The 21,000-nt window shown below is 41.7% G+C and overlaps 3 protein-coding genes across 4 annotated transcripts; 2 read left to right on the forward strand and 1 right to left on the reverse strand.

Moving 5' to 3' along the window:
* The first annotated feature begins 788 nt into the window (after positions 1 to 788).
* badb (BCL2 associated agonist of cell death b) lies at positions 789 to 5,189 on the forward strand. The gene is made up of 4 exons (XM_061066041.1): positions 789 to 944; positions 1,606 to 1,758; positions 1,846 to 2,066; positions 2,422 to 5,189. Exons 2-4 carry the CDS (start codon positions 1,614 to 1,616, stop codon positions 2,557 to 2,559), a joined length of 504 nt encoding a protein of 167 aa, XP_060922024.1. The 5' UTR covers positions 789 to 944; positions 1,606 to 1,613; the 3' UTR covers positions 2,560 to 5,189.
* A 222-nt stretch (positions 5,190 to 5,411) lies between these two features.
* zgc:101765 (uncharacterized protein LOC450036 homolog) lies at positions 5,412 to 8,877 on the reverse strand. Of its 2 annotated transcripts, none has more exons than XM_061066040.1 (6): positions 8,826 to 8,877; positions 7,818 to 8,101; positions 7,326 to 7,471; positions 6,411 to 6,550; positions 6,160 to 6,318; positions 5,412 to 6,070 (listed from the first exon to the last, which is right to left on the reverse strand). In XM_061066040.1, exons 2-6 carry the CDS (start codon positions 8,066 to 8,068, stop codon positions 5,891 to 5,893), a joined length of 876 nt encoding a protein of 291 aa, XP_060922023.1. In that variant the 5' UTR covers positions 8,069 to 8,101; positions 8,826 to 8,877; the 3' UTR covers positions 5,412 to 5,890. The 2 variants fall into 2 exon arrangements, with proteins under 2 accessions (XP_060922023.1, XP_060922022.1); XM_061066039.1 differs by having other exon boundaries at positions 8,791 to 8,857.
* A 459-nt stretch (positions 8,878 to 9,336) lies between these two features.
* Positions 9,337 to 15,969, forward strand: LOC133028797 (membrane-anchored junction protein). The gene is made up of 9 exons (XM_061095831.1): positions 9,337 to 9,436; positions 10,753 to 10,811; positions 10,936 to 11,011; positions 11,276 to 11,386; positions 11,690 to 11,718; positions 11,817 to 11,953; positions 14,080 to 14,146; positions 15,217 to 15,347; positions 15,875 to 15,969. The coding sequence occupies exons 1-9, from the start codon at positions 9,337 to 9,339 to the stop codon at positions 15,912 to 15,914; spliced, it is 750 nt and encodes a 249-aa protein (XP_060951814.1). The 3' UTR covers positions 15,915 to 15,969.
* The last annotated feature ends 5,031 nt before the right edge of the window (positions 15,970 to 21,000 follow it).

Here is a 21,000-nt window from a genome sequence, read left to right on the forward strand (position 1 = left end):
TGCGTGATTCAGTAATATTACATTATGATCCAATACTTTTATAAATGTTTAACTCTTACAATACTCTATTACACATGAAAGTCCTACTTTTATTGATTTATTTAATTAAAGTACTAATTAAGCAGAAAAAAATGTGAACACACACCAGTATGATAAGAACTATCTAAAAATGTGGAATATGGCCAAAATGGCCACTAAATGCCAAATAGCAAGATTCCTGTTGCGTTTTTCAAATCGCACGTCCAGACTTTTTTGTTTGTCTGGTCATGATATACCTGTGTATCAATTTTAGTGAAGATCGGTCAGTGTGAACATGTTCCGGGGGTCTCGGGGGGCACCGTTGAGCCATTTTGCCACGCCCCTCAAAAAAACTTCCTCCAGAATGCGTAAATTGTCATCCATTCCCAAAAATCTGCAAATTTTGGTAAGAATTTGAGCATGTTAAAGCCCTAAAAAAAAAAAATTAATTTGCCTGAATAATAATAATAATCCTTACAATTTTAATAGGGCCTCACTGTCTGTCCGTGCGTGTCATTGCTCGGGCCCTAATAAAAACATCTTAAAATGGTTCATTAGGTTTATGACCCATTTGATTACATGGAGATGGCAATCGAGAGACTTGCAAAAGCACATCTGCTTTCACCCAGATGTGCAGATGTGCAAAATGCTTCCACCTCTGTGAAATCGCGTTGCGCCTCTATTCCGCCCTCTACGGTAACCCGCGGGGGCACAAACAAAGCCCCGGCCCAGTCCTAGCTCGCAACAGTGACGTCAGCGCGCCCGGCGATTGGGTGAGACAGCGCGGAGCTGAAGTGAGCAGCTCGGTGAGGAACGAGAAGCGAGAAGCGAGAGACGCCAGCGGGAATAACAACAGCAGCAGAGGCCGCAGGAGGCTCCGCTCACACCGCCTCACACCCCCGGACCGTCGGCCCACTACGACCCGGGTAAGGAACCGGCTCGAACGGCCCTCGCTTCGGTCTTAGCCGCTGTTTGCCAGCCGCCGAGCAGCTGCTGCCGCCCCGCAGGAAGTTTCTTTTGTCCTCCTCAGTCAACAACAACACAAGCAGCGAGTTGACCGGAGAGGAGGAGGAAGAAGAGGAAGAGGAAGGTGTGCTGTTCTGGAGTGTTAGCAGTGTTAACAGCAAGTTAGTTCGGCTCGAAGCGGGCGTGTGCTGTGTAAACACGTCGATTATCTGTGGTGGTTATGACACTTTGAACACCTTTGGACCGGCTAATATCTGGGTTAGCAGAGATAGCCCGCTGGGTGTGTGAGCCCTACAATAGATGATGCCATTTGATCACACTGGTAATTAGCATAAACACTGTTTGACAGTATACTGGTTGGACAGCTGTCCAGTGACACCAGTTTCATTCTTTATTCTCTCTAATGCAGCTTCTTATAATGGAGGTGCACAGGGACAGGTGTTGTTTTGGTCACATGTATGGACACCATGCTTTAAGTCTGTTTTCTAGTTCTCCCAGACAGATCAACAACACTATTAACTCAACAATTTTGTATGTGTACAACACATGCATTTACTTGTCTGTCATACACTGTACTTAAAGGTTTGTGCTATTTTCATGTTTCCATTTTTCCCTCTCCAGATGCCTCAATGGCTGCACACTTCACCATTTCAGACAACGAGTCGGAGACGTCGGAGGAGGTAGAGGAAGTAGAATTGAGCCAATCATGGCCTGAGCCGCGGCAGCAGGTTCTCCAGCGCCACGCCCTCACCTTACCTGAACTCAACATTGCAGGTAGGAAACCCCGGAGGACTACGAGTGTCTCTGTACCTTCTGCCTTAATATGATCCTAACCCGTTTGCTTTCTCTCTCCCGATGTAGCGCCCGGTCGACTCAGGCTGAACTCAGAGTCCCACGCCTACACGGTCTCACGAGACGAGGAGTTCCAGGCCAGGGCGGAGGAGGAGGCTGGCACGCCCACCGACAGCGCTCCATTCCGGGGACGGTCCAAGTCGGCTCCCCCGGCACTGTGGGCGGCAAAGAAGTACGGCCGGAAGCTCCGGAGGATGAGCGACGAGTTTGACAGCCTGCTGGACAAAGGGGTGAGAATTGAGGGGTCAGAGGTCGAATGAGGGGTTTAAAGGGTTTATAAAAGCACAGTTCACAGACTGTAGGTCTACAGCATTGGCACAGGTGGCAAAATAGACAAGAATCCAGTGTTTCCAGGTAGAAAGAAGCAAGTATAGTTGGACTGATATGGATTAAATGGGGCTGATACTGTTTTTAGGGAGCAAGATATTTCCAATACCTATAATTTGGCCGATGATAAAGAATTGGGCTATGACTCCAAAGATGGTGTATTCAATCAAGTATTTTTACATTTTAATATTTGTAAACATAACCTCAGTGCATGTTTATCTCTTTTTTAACTCAACACTGTTTCTCTACTTCGTGCAGGCGATGAGGAAGGTGAATAGCGCCGGGACGGCCGGCCAGTTGCACCACTCTAGAAGCTGGTGGAGCTACCTCTTCAGTCACCAGGAGACGGAGGGAGAGAACAACCACCTTGAGAACCAAACTCACCGCACTGAGTAGGCACCGAGAGTGGATATAAGAGCAACAGAGGGAATCGATGGGAACGAAAGCAAGCAACGGGGAAGCCAAGTGAACAATTGTGATTGAGAACAGTGAGCTCTGCTCGGAGTAGAAATGGAAGAAAGGTTGGTTTGATCAAAAGGAGGAGACTCCAAACACAAAGGCATGGCTTAACGGGAGAAGCAGTACGTAGTACTGAGGTTCTAAAGCCTCCAGTCATGTACATTTTACAACTAAATTGATATAAATTGTGTGTTTTTTGTTGGTTGTGATGTGAACAACACTGTTGGGCAGCTCACTGTGAACTGGTCAAATGTGAGACGAGCATGAGGACTGACTTGTGGCTTTCCAAACCTACCGTGCAAACGGATGGAAGGACGGGCCGAGAGAGGAGAGGCGACCTCTTTAAATCGCAACAAAAGAATATAACGATGGGACTAGAACGGTGAACTATCAGTTAGTAAAAGACACTCAACCTTTTCAGTTGTCTCTCACATCAACACTATGCAATATACTGTAGATGGAGAGATAAATGTGCTGAAAGCAAAACGTGACTTTTTGAGACCACCTTGAATGCTGTTAGAACTTCCTTCCTTCCTCATTTACTTGAGGAAATGCCAGAAGTTTGTGTGATGCTTGTTTTACTCCAAATGTTGGCGCTTGAATCGCACAAGAAATCCCTGTATTGTGCCAAAATAATCTTCAGGCAACAGAAGTGAGGAGAGAGGGTAAAAAAGGAAGGATTTTCTGTAAGTATTCAACTCAGGGGGCCTTTCTCCAACTTCCTGTTCTGCTACCAGAACCGTTTCTATCACTGTACTCGACTATCACCACCTGCTTTATATCTCAAATTTATCAAACGAACAATCTTGTACAAGGACAATCTTTGACAATGCAGAAAACAAATATCTTTTCTACAATTTCAGGGTTAGATTATATCGGAAGGAAATGACATTAAACAGACGTATAAAAAAGAGAAAGCACAAACCAATATTAATCTATCTTTTTAAAGCCTTGGATGAGCAAATGAAATAAAACAGACTGTCAATTTTATGTGTAAATATTGTTAATATTATCAAATGGCATTGGGGTTATACGTGGCATTGGTTTTTACCTAGAATCGAATTTCAAAAGTCTGGCCAACCCAGCAATAGGCAATGTACAATCCATGGCTGTTGTGATAAATGTTATGTGCTTATTTAAAAGTTGTGGGTGGGGATGGAGTGACTGCTGTACAAGGTTTTAAACACACTAGCCGTTGGGCCCATTTTCTCAGCACCCAGTGAAAAATAGAAGATAGATTCAGCGTCCAGCCCCTTTGACTACTCGCAATCCTGTCACGTATATATAAGCATTACATGTGTAGGGGGGAGGGGGGGGAATAAAATGGAATCAAGCTGTTAAGAGTGCTGATCTAATTACCAATTTATATATTTACTGGCTTTTGAAGATTCCTTGGCACATAAACCCCAAAATACTACTTTTTATTTATTTTCTAATTGCTCATATTAATTATTATACAACTAAGATCTGCCCCTCTATACAGCTCGGTAATTGATTCGGCTATTTGTGATTTGTCTATCAATGTGTGATTATTGGAAATGTTAATGGGTTTGTTCTCCTTGTGTCTTACGCTCGACTCGTAGGGTCGAGTTGTGGCGTGCCAAGCTGTGCAGGGCAAGGGCTGCGTTTGTTATCGTCTTGAAAAATCAACTTTGCTACAGCTTTTTTGATACTTTAAAAAAAAAAAAACTTGGCTAAAGACAATTCTTTGTATCGAGTTAGAGATCCTGACAATCTGAATGACATCTACCCTTTTTTCTAAGATTTGTCCAAGTCTCCTGTGTGTTTTTGTAATGATGAGTTGACTGAAATATCTGGTTTGAAGCTCTTAACACAATTAATAGTTAGAATATCCTGTTTGAGTCATACTGCTCAAAAACGAGTGACTCCACTGTGTAATGATATTAAATATAAACAGCGGAGTCAGGAATGAGTGTTAAAGTGAGAATAGTACTTCTAACCTGTCACTTCCTGTACATCTACCTATACAAATACTACAGTTTGCAGCTGTGTGGTGTTGTGAGCTTGGGACCAGATGTGACCGCTTCACTCTTTAAAATAAAGATCAGCTGAAATTTGAAAGAGTATAAATATTCTTATGAACTGCCTTGAACATGCTGTAACCCACAACCTGACACCACACAGCCGGCCTTGTCTCTACGCCTTATCAAACGCCTTAAATCTTCACAGCTCGCTGTCAGTCATTGAACTCAAGAAAGAAGCACATTGACGTGGAGGTGCGTTTGCTAGCACAACTGCGAGGGGAAACATTTTTAGCCTTAAAGGGCGTTTCAGTGGAAGTCACGTGACCAGTAAGGGCTTTGACTTTGAAAACATTTATGACAGTGAACACACCTGAGGAAAAACCTACCGTGGCACCTGGAGTTCTGCAACCATCCTTAGTATTACTTGAATCTAGAGATGTGTTTTAGAGAAAATTGAATTTGTAATATTCCTTTATTTCTTATTTTAGTTTGATTCATTTTTAATGACTTTTGTAAATGTATTTTCTCTACAGCTGTCTAACTTCTGGTATATGCTGTCCTAAATAAATCATTTTAAGAGTGGTTTTCAAGTGGATTTCGTTTCCTTTCATATACAAACATAGAAACAGAAATTGCTTCTGATGTGGAGGAGGAAAGGTTGGGTAGCGGTCGACTGTCAACAGCTGCCATTGTTGGTTACATCTGTGTCATATTCAAAGAGGTTGTGTAGTTTCTTGAAAAACAATGAGATTGGTTCAAGATTTATGAATTAAGAAGCTACAAGATGCTGCATTTTTCCTAAAGTTGATTTTCTCTTTATTGTCGTAATATTATGACATTTATTTCATATGGCCATAATACTGCATTGTAAGAAGCAACGGAACTAAAGCATATAAAACTACATTATTTTATAGTTATTATTAAGCAACAAACCAATAGGTATTTTCCAAGAGGGCTCTCAGTTTTGGGGACACAACACACAAGGTAACTTAGTAAATACATGTATGTCAGCCTGAATCCTCAGTACAACCCAATGTATAACCCAGAAAAATGTGTCTGATTTCATTCCTCAAGATCCATGAGTTTTTCCACCATGTTAAAGAAAGAGAAAAAAGTCCTAGATCGGCCCCCTGAATCCAGATCTGCACCAACATTTAATTCTTTCTTTACTGGCCCAAACCACATCCATCCCCAAAGTTTTGTGATAATCCATCTCGTTGTTTTTGTGTTGTCTTGCTTACAAACCAACTAAAAAGGCCCAATGGAGGCAGACTAGTGGTCTATCAAGCCACTTCTGAAGGATCCCAGCAGTACTTGTGTCCACAGTCTAAAGCCGACAGTCGGTCCATGTCTGTGTCGCTCAGCGTGAAGTCAAAAAGTTCAGCGTTCTCTATTATCCTCTCTGGATTGGAGGACTTGGGGAGGACTGGGACATGCTGCTGCACAGCCCAGCGCAGCAGGACCTGGACGTGAATGAAAGTGAAAAAAAAATGATTTATTTTGAACCCAGAATAGGTGAGTTTGAATTAAAACAGTCTGTGTATGTGTTTACCTGGGCAGGTGTGCGTGCACAGCTCTTTGCCACCTCTGTGACACTGGGATGCGTGACAAGCTCCCCTTTCCCTAAAGAGGAGTAGGCTTGGAAACACACTGCGTACTTGTCACACACACTCCTCAGCTCTGTCTGGCACAGCCGTGGGTGAAACTCTACCTGAAGAAAAAAACATATATATGCATAAATATATATATACACTCTCTGCACCGGCTGTTTTTATAGTGCACAAAATTATTTTAGTATGATACCTGTAGCACTGCAGGGGGGATTCTGCAGGTTTGCATCAGCTCACTCATGTGGGCTGGTGTGTAGTTGGACACTCCGATGGCCTTCAGCTGGCCCTTGTCATGCAGCTCCTCCAGCGCGGCCCAACTCTGAGCTCGGTTACCTGGAATCAAATATTGATCTACATTATCTCAGCTACACATTTTGTGGTAGTTACAGGTTTGTAGCCCGATTTGTAACCATACAGCAGCATTAAAAAAAGCCTCCCCCCTATGAAACCACACTTAAATCTGCCAGATCTAGATTTTTTACTTGGATTCTCACAAATTACACACACTCATGAATATCAGTTCCCCTAAATGTGCCCGGTTGTTTTCATCAGGAGCCATGAATTATTCAATGTGAAATCAGTGAAAAGGTCAAAAAATGTAAAAAAGTAAAATCCTGCAACCACCCAAAATATTTCATGGTTTCTTTTTTAGCCCATGTCCCATTCTTCAACCAAGTTGTTGTAATTCATTCTGTAGCTTTTGCAGAATCCTACTGACAATAACTGTAATACAATACAACTTACTGTTCCTGCAAGCAATTTGGTTTTATAAATAAATAAAAGAGCTGTTCAGTTGCGTTGATCTAAAAATGCAGTCTCTTTAAAAATACTAAAGGTCACAATAAAAACATAAATTAATTAAATATTCACATGGCAGATGGTATTTAAGAGTAAGTGTTTTTATTCATTCATGTGTTAAGCTCTACTGTAGATGGAGCACAGAACTGTCCTGTATTTTCTACAGGCTACATGGCTTGTGTCCCTCATAAGCACCTCTTCCACGGGTCTAAAAAAAACACTAACATTTGACTTTCATCTGTAATGGGGGTGGATCAGACTGAAATGCAAAGTACATAAAGTAGAATGTGACTTTATGTGAAATCTTTACCTGGGTTGCGTTGATCGGTCACCAGCTGACCCTGAGTACCAGGCCAGTGGATCAGGTATAGGTCGATGTAGCCCAGGTCCAGCTGCGACAGGCTGTGCAGAGCTCCTTCCATGGCTTTGTCACCCTGATCCTTTGGGCCCAGCTTGCTGCATCGGGAAGGAGAGAAAGTAAAATTGAGAATTTTGCTCTTTGCAAACACCAAGAGCGCAAGAGCCTCCATATTGTAAGAAAGAAAATCATCATGCGATGTGGGTATGACACCTAAACCAAAAGGCAAACATTGGTAATTTTACTCAGCAAATGCAATCAGATAAAGACAACACTTAAATTATATTACAATAATGTGAAAGGGGATATTAAGTGTCAAATCTCAAAACAAATATCCCATCTATATGTTCAAGATGACCTGTGTGTTCAACAAAAGATTCCATCTTCTGTACTGTGGTACCTCAAAGGTCACTTATGTGGCAGATATGACCTCATATACATCACCTGGTTATGAATACGTCCTGTCTAGTCAAGCCATATTTAGGCAGGAGCTCCCTCAGGGCTCGACCCAAGTCAGCTTCATTCTTGTAAACAGCTGCACTGTCAAAGGCACGGTATCCTGCAGCCAAGGCGGCATTCACAGCCCGGTGGACGTCCTCAGGACCCCTCAGCTTGTAGGTCCCCAAACCCAGGAGGGGCATTTGAACCCCCGTGTTTAGAAGGACTGAAGACGTGGAGGAGGGTGATGACGACATCTGGTCTGTTTGGACGCTGTGGTTTACTCAGCACTGTTGAAGAGGGATTGATACAGAGCAGAGGGAGGAATGAATGGGAGGTTTGGAAGGAAGATACTAATCGTGCTACAATGTTGCAGTGGTGAGGTTAAAATGTAGTAACGGCAATATTTAGACACTGGGACATCAAATTTTCGGGCACTCCATTAAGTAAAATCACCCATCACACCAGAGTCCCTCTAAATAACCGTGTTATAGTACTGTGAGGTGATAGATGGGATATTAAAATACAGCATATTCACCTTCCACCTCCATTTATTTTCAAAAAATACAATCTAAAATCGACTTACTGTAACTGGTGGTTAAATGTTCCCATCAACCCACAGAGTTTGTCACTGTGCTAGTACATGTCTAGTTGTAAATACAGAGTTATTAAAACAACACCCCCCCCCCCCCCCCCCCGGTTTTTCTTGAACTCATGACTGAAGCCACAATGCTTTTGGAAATACACACATCACAATATACCGACAATGACGCAGTGAGTACAGTAGTGTGACGCCGGTGTGCAGATTCAAATCCCATATAACCAGTCGAACTGGAACATGGCAGTCAAGGATGAAAGTAAGGACGCTCTGGTTAAATATAACAACATAAATTTTACTCGAGCTGAATTATTATAAATGTGAGACAACATGTCGATAAAATGAATGTAAGAGTTTTGAAAATATATAATTTAACCTTACCGAACTAAAACCGTAGTTTAAATGTGAATATTTACAAGTTGTGGTGTCTTCCTTCCTGCTCGGACACGTGGTCAGCTGGTGGTCATGTGACTCTCTGGGCGGTTTTCTCCGTCTCCATAGCGACTCCTGCTGCGGCGCCGCGGATTGGATGAGAAGCTGGCCAATCAGAGACGCCCACAGGGAGAGGAGGGCGGCAGCTCAGCTCGCTCGGCGAATCACGGAGCGAGCGGGGCGTTTGATTGACAGGCGGTTAACTGTTGACGTGCTGCTGGAGGCTGACGTTCACTCGCGTCTGAGGAGCAGTGGACGACGTGGGAAGTACAAGTCGTCATTTTCTGTAGACATTACGGTAATTTAGAGAGGGCGCGGGAGAGAGCTTCATTATAAACTGTTAATTGTGATAATTGAAGTCAAGGTTCAGGTTAAAGTGAATGTGTTTTCTTGCTAGCTCCTAGTTAGCATGTAGTGTGTAGCATGTATGCTAACAGTTCAAATCTTGTTCAGGAAGTCACTCATTTGTTTTGTTTACGAACCTCCAGCTGAGCCATGACGCTGGAGACCTTCTCCTTCCCTATTCCTGAAACTCGGTTCTTCAGAGCTGATGGGATCATCTTCAAGTTTAAGATCAGAACAGGCAGCAGCTTCAGGCAAGACAGAAACACACACACAAGTTTATAAAGCTGTCATTACTCTTCCTCCAACAGAGAGCAAGAGGGTTCATGTGAGAGACTCCGCATCAGAAGAAGTCAAAGAAGTGAGGAGTTAATTTTGTGGCTTTATGGATCTCATCTCCTCCAATAAGTTGATTTTCCTTTTTCACATTTTATGTTATTCAATAAAGTAGAGTAAAACAACTAGATAGATAGATAGATAGATAGATAGATAGATAGATAGATAGATAGATAGATAGATAGATAGATAGATAAGTAGATAGATAGATAGATAGATAGATAGATAGATAGATAGATAGATAGATAGATAGATAGATAGATAGATAGATAGATAGATAGATAGATAGACAGACAGATCTCCAGATAGATAGATAGATAGATAGATATATACAAAAGACAGACAGACAGACAGATAGACAGATATACAGATAGATAGATAGATAGATAGATAGATAGATAGATAGATAGATAGATAGATAGATAGATAGATAGATAGATAGATAGATAGATAGATAGATAGATAGATAGACAGATATACAGATAGATAGATAGATAGATAGATAGATAGATAGATAGATAGATAGATAGATAGATAGATAGATAGATAGATAGATAGATAGATAGATAGATAGATAGATAGAGGAGTATAAGGGTGGAGGAGTTCAAACATGGAGGGATTTATCGGTGAGGAGGTCCTTGCTGGGTACCACAGACAGGCAGTGTGGTCCTGATGGGAGGCGTGGATGAGGGTCTCTGTCCCTCTCTTCCTATCCTCCTCAACATCCAACCTTAAAGAGGTGCAAAAACATTCTTCAGTCTCAAAAGCAGTTGTTGTCATTTCGCTAAATCATTGATCCTTTTTCTCCCTTTTATCTCCATCCTTCGCCCACATCAGAGACGACTACATGCTGTGACTTTGTCTTGATATTTTGTTTCATCTGTACAGAAAAGAGGATCTAAAGCCCCACAGCTTCTGTCTTCCTTTAGGCAGGGAAACTAGAGTCCTGAGTGATCATCCAAAGCCTTCAACCTGTTTTTTTCCTTGTGTCTGAAGATTATTCTTTTATCCAGCATCTAATGTTTCCGACACTTAAGGCTCAGCAGCAAACCAGCGTTCTTTGCTTTTAGTTGGATATTGTGCTTCAACAGTCTTTATTGCCTTTTCTTCCATGCACTGCTGCAGGGTAATACATTCACAGATGGATACATTCATTTATACTGTGATCAGTTATGACATTATTTTTTTTTAAAAGTCACCAGAACTAGAAATGCTTCCACAATGTACTGTGATGTGTTTATTTCAGTGGAGAGGAGGTGATGGAAGGAAATGGCTTCCATCAGGAACTGGAGGTAATAATGATTGCTCTTTGTCCCTCTGTCAACATTTATATTTGTTATGTTGACTTTAACTGTTATATTTTGGTCAAATTCACAATGAACTGATGCATTGTGACTGTATCTTCTCTGTTTTCAGGACATCATCAGAACGGTCATCGGCAACCTGGGCAATCTCCAGCCTTTCTCCAGTACCCACTTCAATGTCTTCCCTTGTATCCCTCAATGTAACTTCACAAGTGTGTTCGTCCATCAGTGTATTTATTCATCTGACATCTATTCGGGGGGAATAAAGTCATGCAGATTTACAAGTTTGCACGTGCAGTTTTGGTTGCATGTCTGTGTTTTATGTGGAAAAATGTGAAAAGTAGGTCACAGCAGTAAGGTCACAGCCAATGTTCAGAGTTGAGATCCCTTTCGTTCATGCAGCTACTTGTGTTGTGTTCAAATCCCTCTGTTTTCTTGACTGTGGCTCCCAGATAAGAAGCGCTGGGAGGGATTATCTAAGGTGATTTGCAAACACGATGAGAGGAACCTGAGCGCCTACCCTTTCATACTCATCGTCTACCTGGAGAAAAACACACAGAATGGTGAGGAAACACGCACGGCACTTTGTGCTGCACTTATTGTCCTTGTCGACAAACAGCTGCTGGTAAGATCACAGTATCTAATGCTGAATACACTCTTAGTTACATGCTGCCTTCATCCAAGATATCTGGTAATTCAGCAGAATACATGGGATAGAAATTCCTATCACAGGATCTCAGACATACGTCCTTGAAGCCAATCCTTCATCTCTTTGTGTTTAAGTGCAGAGGATGAATAGAGTAGTCTTCATACAGGTGCATAATGATGTCTCACATGAGCTATATATATTTTACATCTTGTTTCAGGAACACATGCAGAGAAGAGGCTGAGTCCAGTGAGTTAACGTTATATTATTGACAACATAATACAGTGTAATATAATTCAAACAGACACTGGGAATAAAGAAATGACCAAAGAGTGTGTGTTTTCTAGGAGAAAGAGAGAGAGCATCACTTCTCTGTTTCTAAGCCCCCGTCCAAGCGCACTAAGACAGACTCACCACTAGAGGAGGCCATACTACAGGACTTAGTCAATGAGTTGGAGGCTGAGAGCCGGATTTCCATGGTGGGGTAAGTCCTTTTATCTACTGTTCTGAAGAGACTACACGTTCTGACCCATTGAGATAAGATAAACTTTATTTATCCTATACCGGGTAAATTCACCTGTTACAGCAGCAGATAAAGGCGGTGGAGAAAGAGAAAGTATAAAAATAAAAACTTAAAATAAAACAATAGAAAAACAGAGTATACAGTTAATCTACACCTTTCACCTTTCTACCCTACAAGTGGAACATTTCAGCAAAAGTATTATTGCAGTTTCAGGGCTGTACAGCGTGGGAATATTTGAATCCTCTCACATTGACTTTGTGTTTGCAAGTTTATTTGATAATTTACTAGTTCATACCCTGAGATATAATATTACACGTGCCTTGATTCGATTTTATCCATATCATCCACACTTATTATGTATTCAACACAAAAGAGAGGTTGCTAGTTTAAGTCCATAGACATACTCTGCATCAAATGCAATGTAAGAGTGACATCTTTGTCACCATGGCTGTAATGTTAAGGAAATGTATCAGGTATTATCGGCATTATTATGGGCAATGCAGTGTGAGCTTACTGTATATTGACACACACTCACACTACTGTACACTAATTGTGTAGAGATGAGAGTGTTCCACACACACACACATGCGCGCGCTCCAGTGATTCCTGCAGTTATGAATCAAGACATGAGGCAAACGGGCGCCACCTCAATCAATCTGACAGTCAGCTCAGTAAGGTGAAACTTATTATTTAAAATGCTCTCACACAATCGCAGGCTTGCACACACACACACACACACACACACACACACACACACACACACACACACACACACATTCACACAAAAGCAAGGTCCTGTCCTCCACTTAGTTTGTGTTTCACTTATGTAAACAGAATTGTCTCCTTTATTTAACACTTGACGAACGCACAGTCAAATGCACAAACTGTGTAAATATCCGGGGAAGAAAGAAAAAACCCGTCCTCGAGCATCATTACGAGTTCACAGGAAATCAAGTGTCATTGAGCATTTCTCATTGAATTACATTCACCACATTGACCATCACGTTAACATGTCCTCACAAAGGTGGCGCACATCAGCACGCAGCGGTGCGAGTTCAAAAGTACAGCGCACGTATTGTACAAACACATTTACTGTCCATGTTCAACTCACACACTGTGTGTGTCGGTGGGGGGGGGGGGGTTATGTGATTGCCCTGGAGGGACAGAAGGTTTGTTTTTGTGTTAAACCTGCTGGAAACAAGGGAACAGAAAAGTACCAGTAACAAAGAGCAAGTGTGGACGTAGAACGGACAAAAATGAGCTTTCTGTTCTGCTGACATGTCTCTTTGTATAACACTGACTGTGCAGTTCATAACAAAATGTACGGGTCATACATTGTTATAAATGTATTTCTGATCAGTTTACTGGTGGAATTACAAAGTGTGTTTAAGACCTCATCAGAGCCTCAGACATGTGGTGGAGATAGTGGACGGCTGGGCTGCACCCTCCTGCTGATTCATCTCTCTGCAGCCTCAGCCCAGTCATGGGAGATGTGGTTTGGTCAGATTCAATAAAACACTGCAGTTGATACAGTGCTCTGTTGAAAGGAAGATTTGCCACCCTGACTTTTTTGATGCCCCTGCTCATGTAGCCACTTTCTGACTTAATCTAGAAGCTGACTGGACTTCTTAAATGTCACTTTGGACAGTGTCTGCTAATGCATGTTAAGTAATGTACTTAATAATCTTCATATAACTCTAACTCCAACTAAGTGTAAGAACTAGAGAGTAAAAGAAAGACTTTTATACTCATATCTAAAGGCCTTTAGAGGTCATGCACGGTGAAGCATGACAGCATAAAATGATGACTCAACATTTTAATTTAAATACATTTATCACATGACAAACCCTAAACATACATACCTTTTTATATTATAGTTCTGATATATATAGAGGAGTATTGACCTTGTCCGTTTCATGTTATGTTTACAAGAATAGACACAGCACACTATTTTTCAGGAAAGTTGCACAAATATATTTAAATGTTGAGTTCCATATGGTAATTATTAGTTAACCACACTTTCAAAAATGTTTACAAAAGAAATTGTTCCATCACAGTAAGGTAACGGTGTGATGTTCGACTTCCAGCAGGCTGCACGTGGACAATCCACAGGAAGAGGGAGAGGTCAAAGAGGATCCGGGACATGTTGTCAAGGTGATGCTTTTTTATTTAGTCATTCATTCACTTTCATTCATCTCTTACTCCCATTTGGTGAACTGATTTGTCACTCTCTGAAATGTCAAATGAAGAAGTCAGTCATCTCAGCGCACTGGTGTGTCGACGTAATCGAATCCAACAACTCATCTTTCACTTTGAATCTCTCTATCACCTGTACTAGCGCACACACACACACACACACAAACACACACACACACACACACACACACACACACACACTTGTGGCTCTTCTGCCTTTATTGCAGCCCCAGGCAAACATTAGCGCAGACAGGTAGGATAACAAGTGTGATTAAGGTAATAATAGCATTACATCAGACAAAGAGTCAGACAGAGAGTGTAGGCTACATGTGTGTCTGTGTGTGTGTGTGTGTGTGTGTGTGTGTGTGTGTGTGTGTGTGTGTTGGTGATGTAAGGCAACAAACGTCTCCGATCTGCCCAGCCCCGCTCTCTTCTTGTCCACGTCCCTTCATCTCATCTGATCCTCTCTTTTCTTTTTTTTTTACACTCGTCCACTCTGACATTTCTTTCCACCTCTTCCATCTGCAGCTTTTCTTTTCTTTTTTTCCCCTCACATTTGTTTCAAGTGGAAAAAATGATTTAAACTAATTATGTCAGCCCATTGAGTTATTTATTTTCTTAACACTGAGAAGGAAGTGCCAATACAAGTCTACAGAGCTTTAACACGGATTACGTTGGAATATTGTGGTGATGTCAAGGTGATTGGTCACTCGTGCACTAACTCAAGAGAAAACTTGTGAACATATTTGAAAATCAACTACAATTTACAGTAATAACAACAGCTTTACTCCACATATAATTAACAGTGATGTCTTTTTACACAAGAGTTTGAATTCATACAAAGATGAGTAGCCTTTTTTAAACGTCATGAGCTGTGGTTAGCTAAGTAGTCACAAGCTTTTCTTGTTTTTCTAGCTCTTTGCCTTTAGGTGTTAGGTTGGTTCTACCAGAGTTGGTAGCTATTAAAGCTTAGCCATCATTTTAATTTCTTTTTAATCCTCATTTAATCCTTGTTTGACAAACTCCAGCTGAAATCAGACCTCAAGATGAAGAGTGAGAGTCCAGGTGAAGTGCAGCCGGGGACAATACAGGACAAAGAAGTGGAGGAGGAAGATAGGGCAGCTTCAGAGACCCCTGGGTTGCTGACTCGACTGGCCAGGTTAGTGTGACGGCACAGTGGCCATGTTTATTGAGTAGCCCAGTTGAAAACAGCCAAACAACCAGCAAACAGTGTCTCACTTGTATGCAACAAACAAACAGCAGAAAGGTTAGAAGCAGAAGCAGGAGCAGAAGACTCACGTCAAATCTTATCTGTAGATTTGATTGACTTTTACACCCACAGGAGAACATGCTGATTAGTATTAAGAGAGAAAAAGATGATGTCAGAGTTTAGGATGGATTGGGGAAATCCAGCTCATATGTGCACAGAAATTACAATATCCCCATGAAGTCCCTGAATCTGTTCAGACAAGCTGGGACACCAGACGTCCGCAGGGGAAGGACTGTCAAAAGTACCTCAACGTCAAATCTTACAAATGTAGTCTTATGGTTTACCCAGTAGTCGTTATGGTAATAATGATATACAGTAGCAGTTTATTGAATGAGACCAAGAAGCAGAGAGCTGCATTCATCATGTATGCAACTTATACAGACTTTTAAAATGTCTTGTTCTCTATCTCTTGGCAGCCGAATCTTCCCTTTCTCCTTGTTCTTCAGAGCCGAATGAGAGACAGGAAGGTCAAAGTTGTTCTTGTAATGGAGCCTCATCAGGGTTTGGTTTAGTGGCACAAACCAAATAGTTTGGTTAAACTTGTTTTGATTTCTTCATGAACTATAATCTATTGATTTGTTGGTTTGTCTTCAACCTCAACTGATCAACAAACTTTTTACATTTGTACTTGTCATTATAGTTTTTGAAATTTCCCCTGAGATTTCTGTTCTTGTTCTCTTATTGTACTTGTGACATTTTACATTTTAAAGATTTGTTATGAAATTTTGACATATTTAACTATTGTTAGAGAGATGAAGAGTCTATTTTTTAAAATATTTGTATTGTAGATTTCCCTTTATATTATCAAATAAATATTATATTGTTGACTCTAGAACACTGCCTCTCTGTCCATTTCTGCTCTTGTATGATCCCTCAACGCTAGTTTCTAGCGATGGTAATTAATATTAAGAGTGAGGCAAAATTTAAATGTTGACAGTGTTGCTCAGTGTGCAGACTGTGAGGTGAGTTCAGGAAAACACATTATGATGCTTTTATTCTGATTGCCGTAGAACCTTCCGTAACATTTCCACTCCTTCATTTGTGCGTGTGTGCACGTGTGTGTGTCCTCGTAAGTGCACACCTTGAGCCTCAGTGAGTATCACCTTGTGGAAACTCCACTTTCCTCCTGTCAATCTAAATTAGCTAAGTGTTCTGTGTGTTTGTCTGTGTGTGTGTGTGTGTGTGTGTGTGTGTGTGTGTGTGTGTGTGTGTGTGTGTGTGTGTGTGTGCATAGTTTAAAAGTATTTATACCTGAATTCTGATGCAAATATACCCCAAAAAAATATGTTACAAAATAAAATAATGCTAATGAACTTTGAGAAAAAAATGTAGTGTATGTGTGTCTGTGTGTGCAGTGTGCATCCCTGTGTGTGTGTGTGTGTGTGCGGTGTGCATCCCTGTGTGTGTGGCTGCATACACGTGTCCAAGTGTTTATATATGGAGGAAAATGGGTCGACTCAAACATTATCTTAGAAACAGGAAAAACGTTGCCTAATCCTCTCCTTACATTGTCATAGAGCCCAAAATAACACACATCACATCATTTATCTAACATTTACTCACACACTTTGACCACACACACAATATCCTGTCAAGACATAATGATGCACACACAAAGTATTTAAAATAACACACAAAACATACACTCACCATGCACTCATCACACCATCATACGCTGAGACACACACTTCGTATACTTTCCCTCACACAGCGACACACACGTGCGCGGATGCATGTGCACAGGCACTGAGATTAAAATAACAGGGAAGAAGTGGAAGCGGACACATTAATGATATTATAGTTATTCAAGACGCCACAGTTTCCACGGCAGCCGAGAGCGACGGGGCCACTGAGTGATACAAACATCAGTCACCCCGCTGAGTCACACTGGAGTAATGTGTGTGTGTGTGTGTGTGTGTGTGTGTGTGTGTGTGTGTGTGTGTGTGTGTGTGTGTGTGTCTGTGTGTTTGTGTGTACTTCAACTGCAAGAGAGACTCCAGTTTAACAAAGTTCATTCATGTCTCTCTCTCATGATGAGGTGCCGTGGCCCACTCAGACGCATAGTCTCTCTACCCCCTCTCTCTTTTGGTTGGCATGGAATCAGAAGAAACACACACACTGTGGCCGTCCATGCAACTTACAGTCAACACACTAATTGTTTTGTGTGTGTAGGTGGGGGGGTTTAAGTGATGATGTCACACATTCCGTTTTCCATTGACATAACTGGATTGGGAATGTTTGGGGTAGAGGGGCCATAAGATGATAATTGTGTTTTCGTTAGAAGGGATGTGGATGTGTGTGCGTTTGTGTGTGTGTGTGTGTGTGTGTGTGTGTGTGTGTGTGTGTGTGTGTGTGTGTGTGTGTGTGTGTGTGTGTGTGTGTGTGTGAGAGAGAGAGAGTGTGTGTGTTTGTTTGGGTTAACGTGCAGCGCTGGAAGCTCATCCAGCATCGACTGAATCCTGCGTTACTGCAGCCTGTTGTTAAAATGCATTGAAATAGCAATGTGTTGCTCAAACATCACCTGCTGTCATGCAAATGTATGTTTACAAAAAATGCACGCATGAGACATACAACATGTGAGAGACAAACAAAGTATGAATGACATAATTCTTATCCAACCAGGGCACTGTATTGTAAGTGGGTTTAGAGGACGCGGTTGCCATTATACTTTATTTTCAACAAAACACAAGTAAAGGCCAAATCCACAAGTTAGACATCCTGGTCTGCAGCACTCAGCCTCAAAGCAAAGAAAGAAAAAAACATGAACTGTTTATAAAGATGGATGACATGACTGCTCCCCAAAAATCAAGTAAATTGTCTTGATTCCAACCTGGTGGCTGTCTCCAGTATAGGTCATAAATCCCGCCTCCTCCTCCATGTCAGTGATTTGGACATGGACCATCATAGAAAGTCAAAAGTAAAAGTTTATTAAAATCATGGGAGACGTCATGATTGACAGCTGGGATTGACTCACAATTGGTCGAGCGCATGTGTTGGTGGGATATCTCTACCAGTATTAGCATTCCCCCATCGGGACAGTACAGGACTCTGCATACAAACGATGGCAGCGTTCATATCCGGTTCATATTTTGCATAATTTCTGGATCATGGGAGCGACGGGAGAAGCTTCTTCCATCTTTTTATACGGTTTATTCACCCAAATATATGGTTAAATTTTTTAATGAAGGCCAAGTAGAAAATGGCTTGGCACTGTAGCGTCACGCAAATGTTTAAACGTTCGGGGGTCTGAACATCAGCAATCAGGAGTGAGTCAAACCAAACAATGTGTTTTGTTTATGATAATGAAGGAACATGTCACCCGGCGCAACAGTGTGGCTCACTGATGTGTTTTAAATGGCTGCCGGGCAACAATGGAGCGCTGTGGCACAGAGGAATAATCTATAATCAAGCTACGAGTCCCAGGATGCCAGTCAGTAGAGCACATTCCTCTGCCAAGGCCCAACAATTTCACACACTCATGAATATCAGTCCTTGTTATATTCCTCATAGTTTTTTTTTATCAAGATCCATTAATTAATAATTGACAAATTTACAAAAATGTCAAAAAATATCACGATGTTAAAGAAAGCAATGAAAAAAATTATCAAATCTGGTCCGGAATTGAATGCAGCCTTTCTTGACCGTCCATCCTTGAATCCTGCTGACAAATAGCAATGAATCCACAACCCCCTTGGCAGAGGTAAACTGTACAATAGTGTTATTTCTGTAAAAATTGTTGACAATGAGTTTGTATGACTGTATTTAAGCTTAAAATGTGTGCCAGAGTTATAAGAATATTCAATAAAGTAAATATATTAAATATAAATTCATTCAGGTAATACATATGGAATAAATGTGGAAAGGTTTCACTATTTAAAATAATGATTATATGGATTCTATGGCATAAATAAAAGTTTTAGAAACAAAAGAAAGATTCTGATTGCTGGAAAACTCTTGAATTGGAACTTTTTCGGTCTTTCTCCGACCTAAGGAGTTGTAAAGACTAAAGATGAGTAATTCTGGATAGAGGATAAATGTGGAGCTAATGATGGAGAAAACCTGAAGCAATAATAACAACTGCATCTGAAATCTAATCCAAAATATCTCGAGAAGGAGCTAAATGTGTTCTCTGACGCACCTCCAGCTGCCGCTCGCTCGACTGCGATCGTATTGTTTGGTGAGTTCTTCTAGAATCAGTTCAACTGGCAGATTCTGTTGAGGACAAAGAGTCAAGTCATTTATTTTTACGGCCCAGTATCAGTGGGCTGCAGTGTCTCAGTGGGTTTTGCTGGCAAACAACTGCAGTGATTCCCAACCTCACCTCGGGGAAGACATGGAAAAACTCATTGGGAAACCAAAGTGTAACCTCAGGGGAGGAAGTTTAAATAGAGGAACCCCTACATGCACACACACACACACACATCTAACCCCCTCCTCCTCTGATGGCTGGGAAGCTGTTCCATCAACTAAGTTTGTTCCTTCCCTGTGAAACCCAGTTTAATTTGGAGACGCACCAAGAGAGGACAAAGGACACCTATTGTGGGTTTTTGGCACCACGTTTAAAGATCTATAACATTTGAGGAGTGACAGAGACACGCGTCAATGGTCTGATCTGATAGTCTGTGACCTCTGATGTGTCACCGAAGCAATAGTTAAATTACAAGAATGTCTTTACCCGCTGGAGTTTGGAGAGGACGGTTGCTAAGCTGACATCCTCTGTTCAAGACAAAAGTAGAAGGGAAGCAGAGTCAGGCGTTCCCAAAATATACACACACACACGCTGAGAGAAAGAGTTTGACCGAAACCCACAATATCTTCTGACCCGACCCTGCCCTTCCTCCTGTAGCCACAAATGGAAAACCCAGGCAGTGTGTGTGTGTGTGTGTGTCCCATTCAGTATATTCATTCCCTTACAGTGTGTATCAGGCTTAGAATATTATTTTGTGTGTGATTAAGTGTGTGTACATGCCTTTACGTGCACCTCCCTGCGTGTGTATGTGTGTGAGGTGAAGCTGTGTGTGTGTATGTGTGTGTTCTCACTGTTGTGGCGGTGCGTTGATGGAAAACCTATCTAGTTTTCCTCTGTGTCACAGCAGCAGTGCCTCTGAAGGTTTAAAACAGAGTCCGAGGATGGGGTGGGTGGAGGGACGCGGAGATGTTAACACACTCCAGGAGGAAGAAGGAGAAGAAGTTCAAAGCCATTAGAATATTACTTGAGAGTGAGTTGTTGCACAGGTAGAACGAGCGGTGGAGAAAGACTAAAGAGGGAGCTGTAGAAAAAAAAAAAAAAAAAGGGGGTCAGACACTCTCAGCTCTGTTATTGTGGGTGTGCCCAGAGCTATAAGTGTCTTACCTGTGTTACTTATAGCCCTGCATGAGGCTCAGAGGAGACACACACTCACACACACACACCTGTCTGTCCACACACCTGCACTGCACTGCAGACGCCGCGCTCTCCACTCCACATCTCCAGGTAAGACCCTGCTTATTTTTTTATTTGAAATGAAAGGAATAGATCTTTTAAACTTGATTTTTGGGGGGG

Source organism: Limanda limanda, chromosome 22 (assembly GCF_963576545.1).
Source record: "Limanda limanda chromosome 22, fLimLim1.1, whole genome shotgun sequence".
Taxonomy (NCBI): Eukaryota; Metazoa; Chordata; class Actinopteri; order Pleuronectiformes; family Pleuronectidae; genus Limanda; species Limanda limanda.